At 39.1% G+C, this 19719-nt stretch overlaps 1 protein-coding gene across 7 annotated transcripts in view; it reads right to left on the bottom strand.

Moving 5' to 3' along the window:
- SUPT3H (SPT3 homolog, SAGA and STAGA complex component) overlaps positions 1 to 19719 on the bottom strand; it is a 280114-nt gene that overhangs the window by 89353 nt on the left and 171042 nt on the right. For all 7 annotated transcript variants that reach the window (XM_064508310.1, XM_064508308.1, XM_064508309.1 and 4 more), the window contains one exon: positions 489 to 575. In XM_064508310.1, the coding sequence (XP_064364380.1) occupies positions 489 to 575 (87 nt within the window). The remainder of the gene's footprint in view (positions 1 to 488; positions 576 to 19719) is intronic.

Here is a 19719-nt window from a genome sequence, read left to right on the forward strand (position 1 = left end):
TGGAGATTCCAGTGAGATAAAGTACAGGAAGACTATTATAAAAGAAAAGCAAGATAGAATTTATTGACAGCTTAAATGAAGAAAATCTAACAGTCACACTGTCGAGCATCACACCTGCAGCTGCAGCCTGCATAAGCAGGAGGACGTCAGAATGACTGATTTTTATTTATAGGAAAAGCTTATAAGGGCTAAGGATCCACACCTATACTACTGTTAAGAAATTGCTTTCAGTTCTAAGGCACATCACCCATCTTAAAGTGAGTGCAAAAAATGAACTGTTAATTGAAGTTATTGGAGAAAATGTGAATTAATTACAATACCATGCAATTACTGTACTGGGCACCATAAAATGTGATTGCAATGCAGCTATATTATTTAGCAAAGTTCTTCATGATTATGGATTTCTTTGCTACAAGCTAAGCAAACACATTCAATGATGATTAGCAGCTCACTACGTAAAATACAACATTTCTGTCTTGTTACTCTACCTTATCTTTGCGCATTAAAAACAGGAGATCTTCAGCAGAGATGACTCGAGCTCCTCTCAGCTGAGAAACTTCAGCTGCTTGCTGCAACTAAAATAAATGCATAAATTAGGATGGTTGCTTCTGGGTTAAAAATTGTATTCACTGGATTTTTAAATAAATTCAGATAATATTCTGCACGGTAGCGTACGGCAAAATATACCACCTTAAAAACACGAGCTGGGACTCTCAAAGGTGTCACTCACTCTGCTCCTGTTAGCCAAAAGGCAAGCAAAAATTTCACAAAAAGCCTGAAACACTTTCAACAAATCTCGAGCAAAAGCTTTTTGTTTATATTTAAAATGGTCATTTCCACACCACTCTTTTTCCTCCATGCGCTGTGTTAGCCTTGAAAATGAACGTAGAATTCTCTCAGGCAACGTAAAAATGCCAAATTCTTTCCATGCCATTTTATCTGCAACTGTGGATGGCGAGCTGATCTCTCTCCAAATTTTTTAGAATAACAAATATTAATTTTAAAGAGCTTACCTAAGTATTTTTGGAAAGAAATCCCACCTTACTTGACTTATCGTTACTACAAAGCATGCCCACATGAAGACTTTGTTAGGCACGTTCATATTTCATTGGAAAGAAAAGGAATTACTAGGAAACACCGACTCTATTAATAAAGCAATCGAGAAAACACCAACTGAGCAAACCAGGCCACATGGGTACGAATGAGAGGAAGAGAGGACTGAGGGATGCTGCTGGATCCATCGGAGGCGGCCGTGGGAACGAGAGGCGGAGAGTTGTCCTTCCCTCGCTCACAACAGCCCAAACAGCAGGGCCTCTAGAGGCCCAAAGCGCCTCCAAATCTGCTGTAAAGAGCAAAAACCTCTTTTTGAGGGACTGAGCACATCAGCCGGTAATTCAGTTCCCTTCAGGGCTGGTGACTGGAAGAAAATCAGGCTGGTTGCACAGGACCAGGCAGTGCAAGACCAGAAGCCAGCCTTGTCCAAGGAGATGATCGGCGGGCCCCGGGGCTAGCAAGGAGCAATCCAACGCAGGCAAGAAGCCTACACGATTTGCTCCTTTGACCACACCATGGTGACTTTTGCAACATCGCGTCGTAGAGATGGCGTTCTCAAAAAGGGAGATGTCTTAAAAACATTTTTTTTTGTTAAAACTCATACACACCTGTAACACGCCCAATGAGCAGAAATTTATTTCCAAATATTTCCATATTCTTCTTTCAGAAAGGCATTAATGCACCTGAAAATAATTTAGAGAAATCCTATCCCTCCCGCTCACCCTAGCAATGGTTTCACTCAGTATCACTGGCTGAATAAGTATATTATTAATCTGAGCTCCCATGCTGCTATGCCTTGAAATAGCCCTATTCAGAAGTTAAAAAGATCAACAAAAACAGTAGCTGTTTCTAATATCCAAAGCGGGGGGCGGGGAGGAAGATTTTCCTTTTGGCAAGTGTTCAGTGGGCAAAAGATGCAGTCCATAAATCATAATACTGGACTGCATTAATTTTTTTTTTCCACACGAATCACACGCATACAAAACCTTGACTGTATCTGGTACGCACAACAGAAAACACATCGCGCCGAGAGCGTCGGGTTTGCTCCTGCAAACGCGCCGTCGGCCCTTACGGTCACCGAGACCAGAGAGTTTTCAGGAATTCAGAAGTCACCATAACATACTCCTCCTTGAAGCTGGAGGCACACAACGTGCTTATAATTCAAACAGAAAATATAAAGAGCTGGATAAGAACAAATTTACCAGGAACAAGCTAATACGCATCTCTGGTGTGAAGCCATTGCAGCTAATGGATTTGTGCAAGGGCTGACTTTGGCCCTAGGAAGTTTATAAGTGTTACAAAAAATGACCTTACCATGGTGATAACACAGCTTCTCCAAATACCATATATAACAAGAGCAGAAGTGTCCAGCAGGAACGTACGCTCCAGCTCACTAACATATATAGGACCATAGCTATTAGACGCGCTGATTTTCTTACCATGAAATCCAGGTATTTTCATTTCTGTGTGCAGCTGAGAGACCTTATTTTTCTAAATGATAAACACTTGCCAGTGTCATGTAAAGAAAAGGCTGTGTGCAAGCTACTTGGAGGACTTGCCCGATTAAGTGAGGGAGATGAAGGAGAGCAGGCCAAACTCATGTCCCACCTGCATCTAAGTACATCCAGAATAACGGCATTTACTTTAGCAGAGTTATTCTGGGATAAAAACAAGATCAAAATCTGGAAAAAATATTCTTGGTGGCCACCAAAACAATGAAAACTTTATTCGCATTTTGACGTGAATTTTGCATCTACTTTATTTTAAGTAATGAACCCACAGTATTTAATTTCTTTGGCTTAAAGAGAGCAAAATAGGAAAATAATTACTTCCCGTACAGTTATAAAATATGGATTATTTATCCAAACAGACCATAACGAGTTCTGCATTGGTACACACATATTTACCTGGGAAACCAGGCTATGCTCAGGTAAATATGTATCCAAGCAATTAAAAAAGAATTACATCCCACACAGCCTAGGCTGGGGAGGGGGGGGGATGTATTTATAGTTTTAACGCACACATAATTGACCCATTCAAACCACAACACGAGCGCTCCGCTATAATTAGTATTATAGCCAACTGTCTTGTTTGACTGTCCCAGAGCTGCCGTTAATACGCAGTGTGCCCCAATGCCTTAATTTCGTGGATTTTTAGCTCCTGGGCAGCAGGTCTACTGCCAGGGACTGCTGCTAGTATCTGCGATTCTCAGGGCTACGATATTTTTACACTCGACGCTACAACAGCACTTACGGAAAGGCAAAGGCGGAGATACAGCAATCATTTCCCACAATTTCTCTTCAAGTCTTAGCCATAAACTGCATCGAATTTGGGGCAGCAGTAGTCCCAACGTGCTCAGGGTCTTTCTTCCAAGTTTTGAGATGATTCAAGTTATTTAGTTCACGCCAGAAGGTATTTTATTTTGGATTATCTCGAAGAACAGTGAGCGATCAAAGTTACTTAGCTTCTTTAAGAAAAAACACCCTATATTCCCTAATATCAGAAAACAATATTTGAGACCTCAGAGTCTGAATATATTTTTTATTACTGCTAAATTATGAACCCCTAAAAGTGAAGTTTTAATAACGGAAGTGTTGAAATGACTTTAACTATAGGAGCGCAAATAGCTCTGTTAATTATTATGAACTTATGAAAAATAAGTGTATTTTACAATTTTTCACATTACAAAGAAGGTAGTATATACAGTAACTATATTTTAAAGTCTAAGAAGAAATGGCTGGGGAATAATATTTTAAAATGTAATCACTGGTTTAATGACTTTATGAAGTTAACTTTCTTGGCAGGATGAACTGAAGTATGTTAACAGTCACCTTACGGCTATTTTCTTTTTGCAACTTCTGCAAATTATAGATTTGTTGAAAGGAGTATTCATTCTGCAGTGACAGGAGCACAGTTACTTCAACGGTACTGTCTGCTTTTTTTTTTCCCCCATAATTATTTTTTCTTCCACTGCCTCCAAAGTCAACAATCCCTGATACTTCTTCTACAAAAACGTCTCGATGGACAAACAGTCAAAAAGGTGGAAAACAAACATGCTACGCTGTGACATAATCACTCCAGTTAAGCTGTATAAGGGAGCTGAAATGGTAATGTTTGCATGCCTTTAAGCTGCTGAGAGCCAAGAATAATGCTTCCAGAGCTACGATTTTGTTTTTATTATAGAGGAAAATTAGATCATGGTTCACCTGGCTGAGACTTTTTTTTTTTGGAGGGGGGGGGAGGCAGGAAGGTTGTTTTGTTATTAAATATGCATTAAAATTTCCCAATTTCTCATCTTTCCTATTTCAAAAGTATGCATCTATAAAATATGCTGAATTTAGAGGCAGTGCCATAAATTCGTTCTGAGCAGAATGCCCCAAAACGTTTCTAAAGGCGATTAAACATGAGAGGTAAACATAGCTTTTCATTTGACTCCTTCCATATAACATCCTACACCCTACCAAAGCTGACACCCGAGGTTCCAGTTCGAATGCACACAGGAAAATGCAAAATTTGTTTCTACAAGTTAGCCTTACGACATGCCTCACACAGCTAGACCAGCACGCGAGAATACCTACATCGTGGAGCCCATCAGGGCATGCTAATAGGTGATGATTTAGGACCACCGCTCATGGGTCAAACAGCATGACTGAATCTCCCTAAGCTGTCTAAAACATAAAACTTTCATCTGCAGATTAAAAGATAATGAATTTTGCTGTTATTAGGTATCTGTTCTCAAATCTAAATATATTTTATTGAAGAGCATCTAATGCATCATCGGGAGGTCGTGTGTGACCCAGAGAAGAAAAACCTCAGCATCCCATTTGGAGGCTTTAGTAGAACAATTTTTTGCCTGACATCCATTTAATTTCAGTACACGCAGATCAGGAGAATAAGAAAACATCAGTTCATATGCTATGGCCACCCAGGCCTTGGAGTTCACTGCTAATCTATTTTCAACTATGTCCCTTGCTCTGTTTGTTTCTTCAAAAAAATTTACTCTTTAACATCTGAAGACCCATCAATTACTTCATCCTGCCTTCTAGCAGGTGGCAACGGCTCTGGGCTCCTGTAGTGCAGTCAGCCCTAAGAGCTGTGATTGGGATACAGAGACTCTGCAGCCAGCTACTAATATCTGCAGCAGAATCCTTTCCAGCAATAAATGGATTTTGTTTTTTTCCCTTTGAAAACATAAAGAGAATGTCTACAGGTCCAAGACTAAGTGGTGGCTTTGGCATCAGAGGCGATAAGCAGGCAATGTAAATTAGAAAAAATCAGACTAGTCGAACAAACAGTGAAGAGAACAGCCCTTACCTCAGCTGCTTTCAAACTAGAAATGTATAAAAAGATGAAGAAAAGATATTTCATTATTACACCCTTTTGCTTGAATTGAGTATTTGGCAAAATTTGGGGCATAAAAAGACTGATGTGATAAAATTGAAAATTACCAATTTTAAGTTAAAGCATATACCATTTCCATACAAAATGATGCATAAATGCAACAGAATAGGCTAGACTGTACTTGACGATGCAAAGCATCTGCAGCCTGTACCTTGCACCAAGCCTGGGAACAGGCATCTCGGTCTGGTAGATTAGCAGGCTCTAAAGACGCGTGGGGTTATTCTGCAGAAACTTCATAGATCCTCAAGTTTATCAAGCTCCCTCTGGACTGCAGCTCTGCCATTTGGCATGCCAGGCACCCCCGATTTAGTATACCCTGTATTTCCATCCAGGTTGTTGATGAAGGGGTTGAAATATATGGGCCTTGGCATCACCTCCCAGGGTGCCTCCACTCATTTCCAGTGTCTAAGAAGCTTAAGCATTGCTCCACGGGAGAAGGGGAGGAAGAAGTTACGTGAAAACCTTTTCTCAAGTGCGGAAAATTTCTGTTTTCACCACTGATTCCCCACGTTTGGTCAGTTCCTCGGATATGGCGTACTGACTCCTGCAGTTCGGTAGGCAGGAGAACAGCAATCCCACTGCCAGCTGCAACTACAGGGAAGCTGAATCCTCGTACTCCCTCCTTTTTTTTCTCTCTCTTTTTAGCAGATATAATCACAGCTAAGCCCCACATTTGTCGACACTCAGAACTGCTTTTATTTGAACTATAAGCAGGCACAATCATTAGAAAAACGTATTTTTAAAGCCTAGTTTCCTAGGCTCTCCTACTGATCGTGAAGATTTGCATCTATTAGAGACTGTATGATTTTTTAAGTTACATTGAGTAGATTAAAATATGGAAATAAATTTCCAAATAAATGGTGAAATCAATACTGCTATTTTGCAGAAGTTGTGCTTTAAATCAAAGTCTGATTACTTTTTTAAATGTATTTTTTACAAATAATATAAGCTCAGCTCCTCAAATTAGATCTTGCTGTTATATTTTCTATCATGCAGGGGAAAGAATTTAATGCAGGTATGAACAATAACTACATTTCAACTTAAGCTTCAGGCATGACTTTTTCCCTATTTTTCCTTCTTTCAATTCTAATTCCAAAATCAACATTTTGGGCTAACATTTTATACCCATAATTCTTCTGCTCCCCGTGAAACAAAAGAGACCCTATTGCACACTTGACGTTTGGAGACGGCGATACTTACCAAACCAAGTGAAACGATCCCAACAGCAGTAAAACTCTAAAGCTTTTAAATGCAGAAAAATATTCAGACTGAGTTCAGTTTCAATATGGTCAAACTATTCAGGGGCTACACAGACCTTGTGAGTTCAAGATTTTGGGGAGAGCTGAGCTTTGGAGGAAATTATACTAAAATATACTGCATTTGGATTCAAACTTTCATAATTAATTATTTCTTTACAGCAGGATCACTGCAGCTGCTCCAAGTTGGGCATCTCAGCTACATGCATCACTTCCATCTAGAGGATCTTCCAATACCCTTTTGGTACTAAATCATTATTTTTAAAAAGTAAGAATGTGAAATCTTTTCAGGAATAAACGCATTCACCCTTCCTTTAGGAAAATAACAAAAAAAACACAATTAAAATTTACTGTTCTATAGAACTGAAAAGATTATTCATTTTCTAACAGCCTGTTAACTCAGATTTATTTCCTCTGTACCACTTATTTCTACTTCTCTTCTTTCTCCACTGTTACTACGGCATGGAAGCCAGCAGAGGTTTACATTATACCACAGCTTCCTGCCCTTTGGTTTCAAATCCCAACACAAACCACCATTCAGGATTACTGTTACGCTGCTGCTAATTCTGCACGTAGGAAAAACCCATCCTCCGCTGATGGAGACACCCGCTGACATAAATAGGCTTCTTTCGCCCATTGTTGCAGAAAGAAACATTTGCTTAAATCAGGCGCCCTTGCATTGCTCACACGGGAAAACAGCCATAGCCTTATCCGGGTTTCACCAAGACGCTAAATAAATATTCTTCTTTTCCATGTGACGGCTAATTGGAATCAGCTAATTTTCATTTGTCCTAGGGAAAATAAGACTTGTGTCTACCTATTCCAAGCACAAAGATAAAGTGATTTTAGAGCAGGCTTGAGCCTAGTGAAAGAAGGGCAGAGCAGGAACTACTAGGAAGAGCGAGGCAACCATCTGTGCGCTGAAGGGAGACATGACTTGCATCGTCTGGCTGAACTGATACCAAAGGCATAAAAAAATCTCTTCAAACACCTCAAAACGAAGGCCAAAACCATACTTAAAATAAATCCTACAGAGCACATAAGCAAGACATTGTTTGGAAAATTCAGACTGGCTGACAGAAGGAGGTGAAAAATACAGATTCAGATTCAATCAAAAATACAAACTGGCTTCAAAATGGATTGCGGCCGAAAGTTCAAAAATTATTCCCAGCCCTGAAGGGACATGCCATTCGGTTCAGCCCTCGCAATCCTGTGCTGCTGGTGGGAGACCTTGTATGTTAAAAGCTTTTACCAGAAGGGATTCATATTCTTCTTTCTGCTTTTTTGCCCTCTCATTTGCCCCAAAGCGTGTTTCCACCAAGTGGGACCTTCTGAGCTTGAGTGACGACTCCACCTAAACGTTACAGGATGGCTCAGATTAAACAAGGAGACACATAACACGTCTAAGGACCTGCTGGTTCAAATGGTTTTGGATGGTAGACAAAACATTGCGGTGTCTGGGCTTAAGACTGGCAAATGTACATCTTGCAAATGTAAGCCTTGCAGAGCAACAGGCTGCCAGCTGCATGAAAAACCCACTGCCCACAGATTATCAATAAAAAGAGAAAACAATATTAGAAGAAAAGATGGGAAAACCATTTTGTTTTAATGCTTTTTTCAACCACAATGTATGTTTGGAGTAGGCATTATGATCCTAAGGAAAGTCTCAGTCTGTTCTGTAATCTTTAATCTTGGGGAAATCATGTGTCAGTGGGCACAAGGTATAATCAGGATATGCAATAAAATACAAATGAGAAATAGGAAGTTTCATGGCATTTTCCTCTTATCTCAGGAAATCTCTCTCCAGTTCCTTTCAAAATGGCTTCAAAATACTAAATGTAGAGCAGCTTTCTTCCAAGAATCTGCTAATCCAAGAAAAAATTTGGCAAGAACTGGGAAGAAAAATAGAGGGAACTTCACAAAACCAACCATCCCAGTCCCAGGTAGATCCATTTTCATGAAAAAATACGAAGGGAGAAAGTCCCACTTTTTGCACGTACATGCCTATGTGTTGGTTTGCTGTCTTTTCTTTTTTAATTATATAAATTATAACTCTAAGAGCTTCAGAAAATACAAAGTAGATTGTACAGATGATAGCACAAACATCACAGATTTTCTCTTGAGAAGATGAAAGAATGAATCCAGTGAGGGGAGAGCTGTTGCTCAGAGGAAGAAAAGAAAGAAACATGAAGCAGCATAAATGTAAAATCTGAAGAACAGATATTTGTGCCTGAAAAATGGCACTGATTTCCTAACTCTTATTTAATGTTCATTCTTTAATTAACATTTATTTCCCAAGGACATAAGTTTGAGAAGGCTGTTTCACATTACTTTAGCACCAAGAGAAAGAATCACTTTCAAGCCATGAAAAGGCTGGAGGAAAAAAAATAAACATGCCTTCTGAATATAATTTCCTCTTTATTGCTACTGCACAGTTATGAAATGAAATCTATTATTTAATTACATTGGATCAAGCAACAGGAAGAGAAGGGAGTGTTTGAGTCACAACATCTCTGTAAGAATAAATTACTACGCTTCCTCTCGGGTAAAAACAGTTTCAGTGCACGGACTGAATGTCCAAATGGTTAAAATCAAACTACTGGGAGGTATGAAGACCTTCTTGCTAACAAAAACTCCCCATAAAATGCACTCTGCCATTCTTAACAGAACTATTGGTAACAATAGGAAAAAAAAAAAAACTTTGCAACGTTTCCACCAGCACATATTTTCAAGAGCTTGAAAACTATTTTATTTATTCACATTTTCCCCAGAATTTGAAGATAGTTTAAAAACTATACAATAGCTTCTGGACTTGCTTTGTTTTCTTTTTTTCATGTTTTGCATTGAAGATTTTTAGATAATCTATTATGGAAACTCCAAAATTTATCTGCTCTTACAACCAAAATTTTATTAGCCATAAGGGATTTCCCTTAGCTATGCTTGACTAATATTTACTAGATCTTTCAAATTGAATGCAACTGTTGGGAAAGTTAAAGTATTTTATTTCTTAAATATGTTCTTGGCATGAAAAAATAGGAGAGCTTTAAACTTCTCAAAAAGATAAACTGAATTCTAAAATGTCGGACTAGATAATCTGGCAAGTGGTACAGACTCCACAACCGAGGTATGAATGAGCAAATTCTATGATCCTTTATACAACTTGAATTCACATTGACTTCTGTGGGGCTGCTCTGAAATAACCTTCATGGAAATACTTTCTTTCTCAAAACTAGAATACACTAGGTTATGATGGCATTTCATAGACAATTAGATATGTGAAGAACAACAGAAGATATCTTTAAAGCTGCTCAAGGAAAGCCTTTCCTAAGCCTGAGGGCAGTATAGCAGAAAGCATTTCTTTAAAAAATCTACCCAGGAGGCAAAGCAGACTGACTTCATAGGTCCATGAGAGATTGGAATTGACCTCTTAACACTAAAGGACAGATGACATGAAGGGTGAGGAGAAACCATTAAGTTTTTTGATGAAGGATGCGAAGAGGTTTTGATATGGATAAAGTAAACAAGATAGAAAAATGCTGTTTGCAGAAATTCTCTAGATCAAAGATTTTCAAGGTGACATCTGAGGACTGCATTTGGTCCATGGTCCACACAGTCTACTTCTAAACTTCTAAAGTGGTCTGTGAAAGATGACTTAAAAGAAAAAAGCCTTTCAGCCACGTGATATCTCCCAAGACTGAGCAGAACTACACATATTTTTTTTATTTTTAAAGAAGTCTGAGCTTCAATAGAAAATTGTGGGAGGCTACTTATCCCTAAGGAATAAAAGTGACTGTATCTAGACTTAACCTACTGAACTCAGGAAAACTGAATGCAAGAAAATATGCCAAGAATCTTGCCATACATGGCATTATTTCTTATTCTTCTCTTGAAACCCAAGTTACTGGCCACAGTCAGATGCCAAGTGGCATTGGGGACATTTGGTCTGATTCAGTGAAAAGTTTTATATGTAACTTAGCAATGCCAGCCTCACAATTAAAACCTGTGCAGTCTCAAAATGGCTATGAACCAGAAGGGTTTTGACAGACAAGTCCTGCGTCATTCCAACAAACTATCAACTGAACGCACAGGAAGCTTGATCAAATCAAGGGAATAAGAGATTCATATCCAGAGACAGAAGCACTCGGTCTTCTGCAAAAGCCTCCGGAAATGGTGCAAGCAACAGCAAAAGTCTCTGGGCAACAGGTCCAAGCCTTGGACATACATCCATTAGGAGAAGACAGATATTGTCCCCTGCTCCAAGGAGATCTCTGCTGTGGGAATTTGGCTGTACAATCCTGTAATTAAATGCAGCTTCAATGAAACTGCCATGTGTTAAGTTACTAATGCTGAGCCCAAAGCCAGGATATGCATTACTGGTACCAGAGGAGTCAGAAAAAGACAATGTCAATGATGCCAATGCCCGAGTTCAAGAGACATACAAACTTCACCAAAATCTTCACGGGGGCAAGGAGGGATACTGGGGCAAAAAGGAAAGAGTGGAAAATAATATTTTGATTTCCTCCTAGAAAACCACACTGAGTACTGGCATCTGAGCACCATGATTTTGACCATGGTAAGGACTGAACCCTATCAGAATCACCCGGGTTCACACTGCTCAGCTCCTACACCTAAGAAAGACCACAGATTTCTTCCTGAGGAAACCCCGACGTCTCTGTGTGAGCATGCAGTTTAAAGGGCCTGCAAAAGGATACACATTTGGCACAGGGCACTCTAATTATTAGAGGTACCCTCTGTAGCATTATGCAAATTGCAAGTTGGAAATGGGGAAAATTTTCTAACGCTTCTCTATTGCTAAGGTGCACCTGATGAAATTCTAACAGAAAATCAAAAAAGCATCAAAACATGTATGGAAAAGTACCGGCATTGTTAGAAAATAATGAACAATGAAGTGCATCCATTTCTATCATGTATTTGTAAGAAAGTGAACCGAAATATCAGTCACAAACTGATCACTGTGTTTAGCAAACAAGACTGTAAGTAAGCGTGAGCAAAATGAATACAGATACTAGAAAGGTAAAAAGAAATCTCTGTTCTCAAAATAACTGAGTGCATTTCTACCCACTCTGAGAATGTGTATGTCAGCTCCGTAAAAGCAAGGAAAGAGGATGCTGAAGAAACTGTGAAACAAAATATTTTAGCTATGCTGATAGGAAAGATTGTATCTTGGAGGCACATGCAGAAAGAATCTGCAGGATCTGAAAAAGTGGGATGTTGAGCACAGTTTCATCAGAATCCTGGGGAAAATTCCGCGGGAATAAGGACACTTTTCTAAAAGACAGGAGGAACGAGTGATCCAAAAACTACTGTAGAGGATGAAGAAAAGATGCAAGGGTGGGCAAGATTTAAGAAGGAACACATTTAATTATTGAAGGGATTTAACAGGGCAAGAAACTAGCAGATAGGATTACTAACAACAATAAATAAATCATTCTCCGTTAACACAGAGCATTCCCTTTTCGGGTTGCTTTTAAGGTTGATTTCTTTATTGTGAAAAAGCTAGGTTACCTAAGCGAATTTTATATTTTGCTCATAAGACAGGGACATCTGCTCTACAGCCACTGTACAAATGGGTGAAATGAGGCACAGAATTGCTCCCCGCCCATAGGCAAAGGTAGGATCAGGAGTAAGCATCCTCCGTTTGCCTCCCTCGCCACCAGTTAGCAACAGACCTCCACTACTAACCAGTCTTCTTTAATGCAATGGGAAATGAGCAAAATAACGCAGAACTATAAACAAAACTCCTCTGAGATTTTGGTATCTAAGCCAGTGTGCACTCCTAAACAAAAACTATAAATAAGTCTGGGTGCCTAAAGCTGCAAAATGGAGAGGTGATTTAGCAGAGGTGCAACCATAAAAACTGCACCCAATATATTTCTCTTCTAATTTAGAGTAAGCAGACCAGCCTTATATCACATATAAGCATAATTCTCAGTGACATTTTAACCAAAAACCAAATAAACATTTAAACTGAAACCTGCAAACCTCCATAAAGCTTTACAAATAATATCAGTCATTTTAATATAAAGCTGAGAGACACTAGCATAAACAATGTCAACACAGTCACTAGTTTTCAGTCTGGAACCTGGACCTGGAGTAAATGTAAATCCTCACATTCACAAGAAATCACTTCTCAGTGAACCAGTGGCATCCTGAGAAGCAACAGGATCTGCGCATGCAGTAAAGCCATACTGTTAGAGGTCAAGCATAGTAGGAATAAAGAACCACCAAAAGTAAAGCTTAATTAACTTTGCATTAATTTAATTAATTAAATTAAAACCCACAGCAAAGAAGTCTTCAGCCATAAAAGAGAATAAAGAAAGAACAAGTAAAGACTCTGTGCAGACTAGAATAAAGATGAAAGATCTAAAATGAATCCAGAAAGTGACTTTCTCCAAGCATTCAAAAGAGCTGTGATGTTGACCATGGGAGCACATGTAAGGCTACCTAAGGCTAGAGGGATATGGAAACAAATTATTAGTAGTGAACGGAAGTACAACTCAGAAATTTTCATGCACTCCAGTCATCACCACTGGCTAGCTCTGAATTCTGAATGAATTGTAAATGAAACTGAAAGTCTGCTGGCACTAATATTGAAATAAACCAGCTAAGTTTTGGGGAGGCTAAAGTAATCAAAGAGGTATAGGCTGCTGTCTAAAATTACTCAAAGAGCAGCTAGAAAGATGACGGAGCCAAATTCTTCTTGGTATTGTCAGATGATAAAATGAGGGACAACAACCATAAAGTGCAATTTGGAAGGTTCAAGTAGGATGTCAGGAAAACATCTTCCACCGGGAGGATAATGCAGTACCGCAGCAGGTAACCAAGACAGGCTCTGAAAAATTCACCCTTAAGAGTTTTCAAAGACTGAGCTGGACCACTGCTGATCAGATAAAACATTGATGTCAGTCCCTCTTCAAGTGGGAGGTTGGACTAGACATCTCCAGAGGTCCCTTCTAATCAACAGTTTGCAAATGTATGAGCCATCATATTCCACACATTCTTTAATGATGCTGACTCAAGAAAACAGCAGTGTCCTGAAGAAATCTGTATGAATTTAGGAAACAGAGTTCAGACAGAGAATTTAGAAGAATTAGATAATCTTGAAGATTGGTCTAATAAAATGTGATGGAATTCCGAATGAGTACAAAATAAAAGCTTTAGAGATTTGTTAGAAATATCGCAGAACCACAGAACAGTTGAGGTTGGAAGGCACCTCTGGAGATCATCTAGTCCAAACCTCTGCTCGAAGCAGGATCAACTAGAGCAGCTTGCTCAGGGCCTTGTCCAGTCAGATATTCAATATCTTCAAGGATGGAGACTCCACAACATCTCTGGGCAACCTCTTCCTGTGTTGACCCCTCTCATAGTCATATTTTTTCCTATTATTATTATTCTCCCTTTAAGTTTAGAATTCATCAGTTAAGAATTACTGAAGAAAAAAAAAATTCTTTACTAGTCATTCACAGCATTGCTATTTGTCCTCATCATAACGAAGCCATGAAAGAGGTAAATACAATCCTCAAGATAAGGAAATAAAATGTTGCTGAAGGCATTGACAAGGCCTCGTCATCAAGAGCCCTAACTGGGATGCATGCAGAGAAGTATTATCAGAATGGTAATGCCTGCACGTTCACTCAGCACCGCAAAACCTTCCCATGTTCACTGTGCCCAGAGTTTAGTTCTGCATTCAGGATACAGTAGCAGGTTTGTAATCCACTTGTGTGACTTTCTATGTGCCTCTGGGCATTTGTGTGTGAAGCGGTCCACTTTAGCAAATAATCTGGATTATTATGAGTGTCCCCACTCTTGAGTTTTGCAGCCCTAGCTAGCATCTTCATTCTTAACTGCTGCATCTGCAAGCTAATGGGGAATAGAAGGACCAAGGGCTGCTCCTTCACACCAGCAGCCCCACTGGGCACTGAAGAGGTAGGATGAGATGGAATTTGCTCACTCCTTCAGTAAGGATAAATAAACGCACAACAATAACGGGTCCATTGGCAGCAAGTAATCTCGCCTGATGAATGGCAGTTGTGTCTAAAACGAGTTGAGCAAGGCTACTGGAGCTGGGGTTTCTTTTGATACGATTTGAATGAAAATCAGCCTTTTATGACGGTGTAAGTATTCCCAGAGTAGATTCCTTAATTATTTGCAGCCTTGGTTCATTCAGATAAATAGGCTGCGCTAATACATGTTTGAGCTTCATTTAGAGAAAAGCAGTTATTCACTACAGATGTGAGCATCCCCGCTTAGTGTACTTAGCCACATACTGCAACTAATAATAAAACACAGAGTGGCTGAGCTCATACCTCACAGTTAAGTTTCTAATTTCATTTAGTTGAGATTTTCCTTCTTAAAACCCTATAAGCTAAATCCTAAAGGCCTAACACAAGTTTTGACATAACAACTCCAGAATCAAGGCCTTTTCGTGGACTTAGGTAAACAATGATTTATAGTCCAGAGGTACTTCTGTTGATATACCTAACACTGCAGGGTTTTCTGGATTCTCTTTAAATATATTTCCTTTTATATCTTACAGATGTGATGAACTGTAATATATCAGCCTACGAATGAAAGAGGACATTTATCTCACGAGAAGGCAGCAACGCAGTGTTTCTGCTTTTTAGAATCACACTATTTTTTTTTTAACATTCACCCAATAGACACTTGCAGGGAAATCAGTGGCCAGGCTGATGAGACCGAGGCTGAGCTTCACCATCTCCAGGATAAATTTCAGCTTGTAAATAAACAGAAACACCACCACACAGTGCGTAAACCAGACAGCCCTTTTCTCATACTCCCACAGCACTTCACAATGAAACTCAGGAACATTATTTCCATTTTTCATATTCAAAACCTGAGGCACAAAAATAAAACATTATTCATCCAAGGTCACTTTACATTTTACTGATGCTGGGCCATCCTTTCGCTACCTGATCTCCCCCTGAAGACACTGAGTTGCTCCTACCAGAGGATACTTACACCTTTCATCTGCTCCTTGCCTACCTTTCAGATACTCCCCATCAATGATCTTCAATCGAATCAGTAGGACCGCAATCTCTGCAGATAATTCTTCAAAGCACTCTGTGGAAATGTCCACCTACCGATGTTGGCCCACCGATCAATTTAGTGGTATTTAATGCATGTTCAGCTGACGAGCTCTGAATATTTCGTTAAGTGACATCCCACGTCAGGAACTAGCTATCGAAAGGTAATTCGATACGCTGATTTCTCAAATATCTCACAACAGAGAGAAATATGCACTTGGGCGCTCCTCATTTCTCTCGCCTGCTGTCAGCTTTAGAATCACAAGCAGAATTTGGATTCGGTGAAAGGCACCATCCATTAGGCCATGCTATATGATACTTAAGATGTTATCAGGCTGCTCAGGGACTCTGTGCCTATTCACTTGAAGACTATATGCAGGAGAAAAAAAAAGCAGAGCTATCTTCAAAGCAAGACTGAATGATTTTTTGAAGGAGGAAGTTTAGCCCGACACAAGGTAAAGTTGAGTGCTGTAGCAAAAAGGTGAAATTCTTTGACATACACTATACAAAAGACCAAATACAGGATGAAATAGTCCCAACAATTTTAAAATTTATAGCTTGATTTCAGAGAATATGTATCCTCAAAGGATCGATTTACTCTTGCTAATATTCTCTTCTAATTATCAGAGCTTTTTTTTTTTTTCCTAATTAAGTAGAAATAGTGTTGTATTCTATCAACTACAGACTAGAGCAGCGAATCCTCTTATACTGGTTATATTACATAGAAGCACAGTGACAAATGCTTCATGAGCAGCTTCCACTCATTAGCTATCCATCCAGTGCATACAATGCAATTTCTGGCTTCTGTACAGTGATGCATACATGAATTTAGTCCTAGCAAAATTAAATATGTGTTCATTCTCAAAATTTCCTTTCGCTCTTACTTCCAGTGGGTAAATGCCAAGTACTAAAGTAAGTCTATAAATATTACTCACATTTTCAGGTTTTATAGCTATGTCAGAAAGAGTTACACCCGCAACCCGGCAATGCACTTCAGCTCACTCTTACCTAGCAGACAGTGAATCCCCTCGGTCTCAGCAGAGCTAAACACTGAAATGATTTCCTGTCTTGGTTTTCCATTTCATACTTACTTTCTGCATAATTATTGTGTGCAGCTGTTATTTTTGATGGACAGATAGGTTTTGCTCTACTGCAAGTTCACTTTTTGTAGCATCCATGTAGCTGACGATGGGTTTGAACAGCTATTTTATAATTATACGCCAAAATTTTGTGACACAATTTACCCTCCTGCTGAGGAAACCAGTCTAAATAGGGTTTACTTCAATGAGAGAACAGGCAAACAAATCCCTCCCCTTTCTGTTTTTATGCACCCCCTTCCAACCTTCTCCACCAGCAGCTGCTTCAATAACGAGCAAGATCATGGGCCAACTGTGCAGCGCGCTTCCCTTCCACCTCTGCGACCACAGCTCTACGCTGATCTAAATCCCTAAATTAAATCAGCATCTGACCTTGAGCTCCCGTCCACTGAGCAAAACAGCCCCGCACCTAATTCATTGCAATTTGACATTGGTGGCAGCCCGTGCTCGGGAAAGGACAAGCACAGCCTTCATTATCTCCCAAGCCAAAGCCAGGGTGGAGATCATTGGTGAGGAAGTATGGGAAATTTCTTCTTTTAGCCAACTGCATTTGGATCTCACCTTTGCATACCTCCAGCGTTTCGGGTTTCTAGTACAGCTATGCATTCGGTTTCCACAAAAGATATTAATTCTCAAAAGATCATCTTCATTTTACAGCATTCTCAACATTTTCTACAACTATTCCTCCACGTATCCCTCCCAATGGCACAAATGCTGGCTAGCAAAACATGATCTCTATTCAAAAACCATTCCCTCCTCCTGCTCTTTGAGTGGATTCATACGACACTTTAATTTGAAGGTTCTTTTCTGAGGATCACTACAAGTATACCTTTCATGTTTGTACTTTTTATATTCTAAAATTTTTTATCTTTCAAACTGTACTGCTAAATTTTTAAAAGCAACTGTCATTATAAACCCAGTTCTCGCTTATATTCACTTTTCTGTAATTATCTTTTGTTTCATCACATTTGGGGCCCAATTTCTGTCAACAAAAATATTTTTTTATGTGAGAAAAATGCACTTGGTCATTTTCAAATTAGCCAAGATGAAAAGAATTTTCTTACTTCAAAAGGCTTATGAATTTTTAGTCTATTAACAGGATTTTTGAAAAATGTAAACCTTCAATGAAGAATCATCACAGAAGCTGTTCAATGCTAAATCGAGTAAGGCAGAAACAAGGAAACTAAGTAATTAATCTGACTTTTTATTTTTTTCTAAAATTTCCTTTTTTTCCTGTTTACCATTTTCTTTAAGAGGCTAGAAAATAAGTACATAATAAATGCATAATGCTGTTTGGTTACAGCAGCAAGTATTATTTTGACCATCATACTGATATTCTTCTGGAACTACAGAAAATCTCGTTAAGTCAAAGCCCACCTTAAAAACATAAAAAGGAATGATTCCCATGATACAGATTAGGGAATTAGATCAGAGTTTTGGCAATATGGATATGAAAAATAGCTACCAAAACAGCTTGTTGAAAAAGCAGCAGGATTTAGGTATGGTCCAGAATTAAGATACAGAGAAAAGCCAAGCAGAAGGGCCAAGGTCACAGGGAGCATTATAGCACTAATTAATTTTCACAGAGTGAGGGAGGAAAGATAGGGAGCTTGGTTTCATCCTTCCTGAATTTCACTGGATAAAAAAAGACTTCTAAGGAAATGTGCCAAAATGCAGTACGGGACAAAGAAAGTAAGAAGATTCGGTTGGAAGTTACATTGAAGTATATATTGGAGAGGGAAGAAGAAAAGAATATGGTGTCTCATACTTTAAAATAAGATTTAGAAATGATGTAACTTCTATGTGATAGAAGAACAAAACACATTATATTTAGGCGACTAGAAATCGAAAACATCTCAAAAAATAGCTCCTTCCCCCACATGCAAGGAGAAGGGTCACATTTTCTGTTTCTAACGCTTATTACTTGGAAGAGACCTGGTGCATACCATGATCTGTTGTCTCTTCTCTCTAACGGCTCATAGGCTAAGAGTAAGCCTGTTTACTTGTATTTTGATGGAAACTACCAGCGCAATCCCCTTCTTTCAACATCATACTGGTCAGAGAGGTAGACTGAATATGAAGGTCCATGCTACCTTTCTCTTCTGTTCGAGCTAGTACAGAGGCAAACTGTTTGGCACCTGCAGCTTTTATAAGGCAGGAGTGGGATTTTAAAGGAACTGCCGAAGTGACTGAACACTTTATGTGTAAGAGCCAGCACGTGTTCTACATACTTACATTTGCTTAACAAATCATTATCAGCCAAATTAAACTGAAGTGTGAAATATGGCACTCTGAAAAATGACATGTACCACTTCTGGCCCATTGGCGGAAAGAAAACGTTTAAGGAGAGAAAATAGGAAAAGCTCTTACGACATTCATTGGACTTTGGGATTTAAAAGCACTCATACAGATGCATACATGGAAATGGATTTTATCAGAGAAATAGCAGTATCGCTTGGTAAAGGAGGACACCTAACTTTTATCATACATTGAGCAGGTTTACGTACTTCATCTTCTCAGACGTTCAGATTCTGTCAAAATGGAGCTCTAGAGATTTTCCTAATGCTTTAGTGTTGCCCAGGTTTTCTTCTCTATCATCTTCAATTTGAATTTTATTACAACGAGAAATCTCTCCCCAGTGCATATGAATAATAAGGGCTGTAAAGCAAAATGCAAGGCTCTGATGAACTCACATACGCAAAGGATGAGAGGACTACTCAGAGATATGAGTATGTATCATAAAAGTATTTGTCTACAGTTGGTCTCACACGACATGCTGGTAACATGCAAAAAACCCATGAGCTTTGCCAGGATGGTGCACAATTCCCAAATTGGAGCAGGTCAGAA

This window comes from Dromaius novaehollandiae, chromosome 3 (genome assembly GCF_036370855.1).
Source record: "Dromaius novaehollandiae isolate bDroNov1 chromosome 3, bDroNov1.hap1, whole genome shotgun sequence".
Lineage (NCBI taxonomy): Eukaryota > Metazoa > Chordata > Aves > Casuariiformes > Dromaiidae > Dromaius > Dromaius novaehollandiae.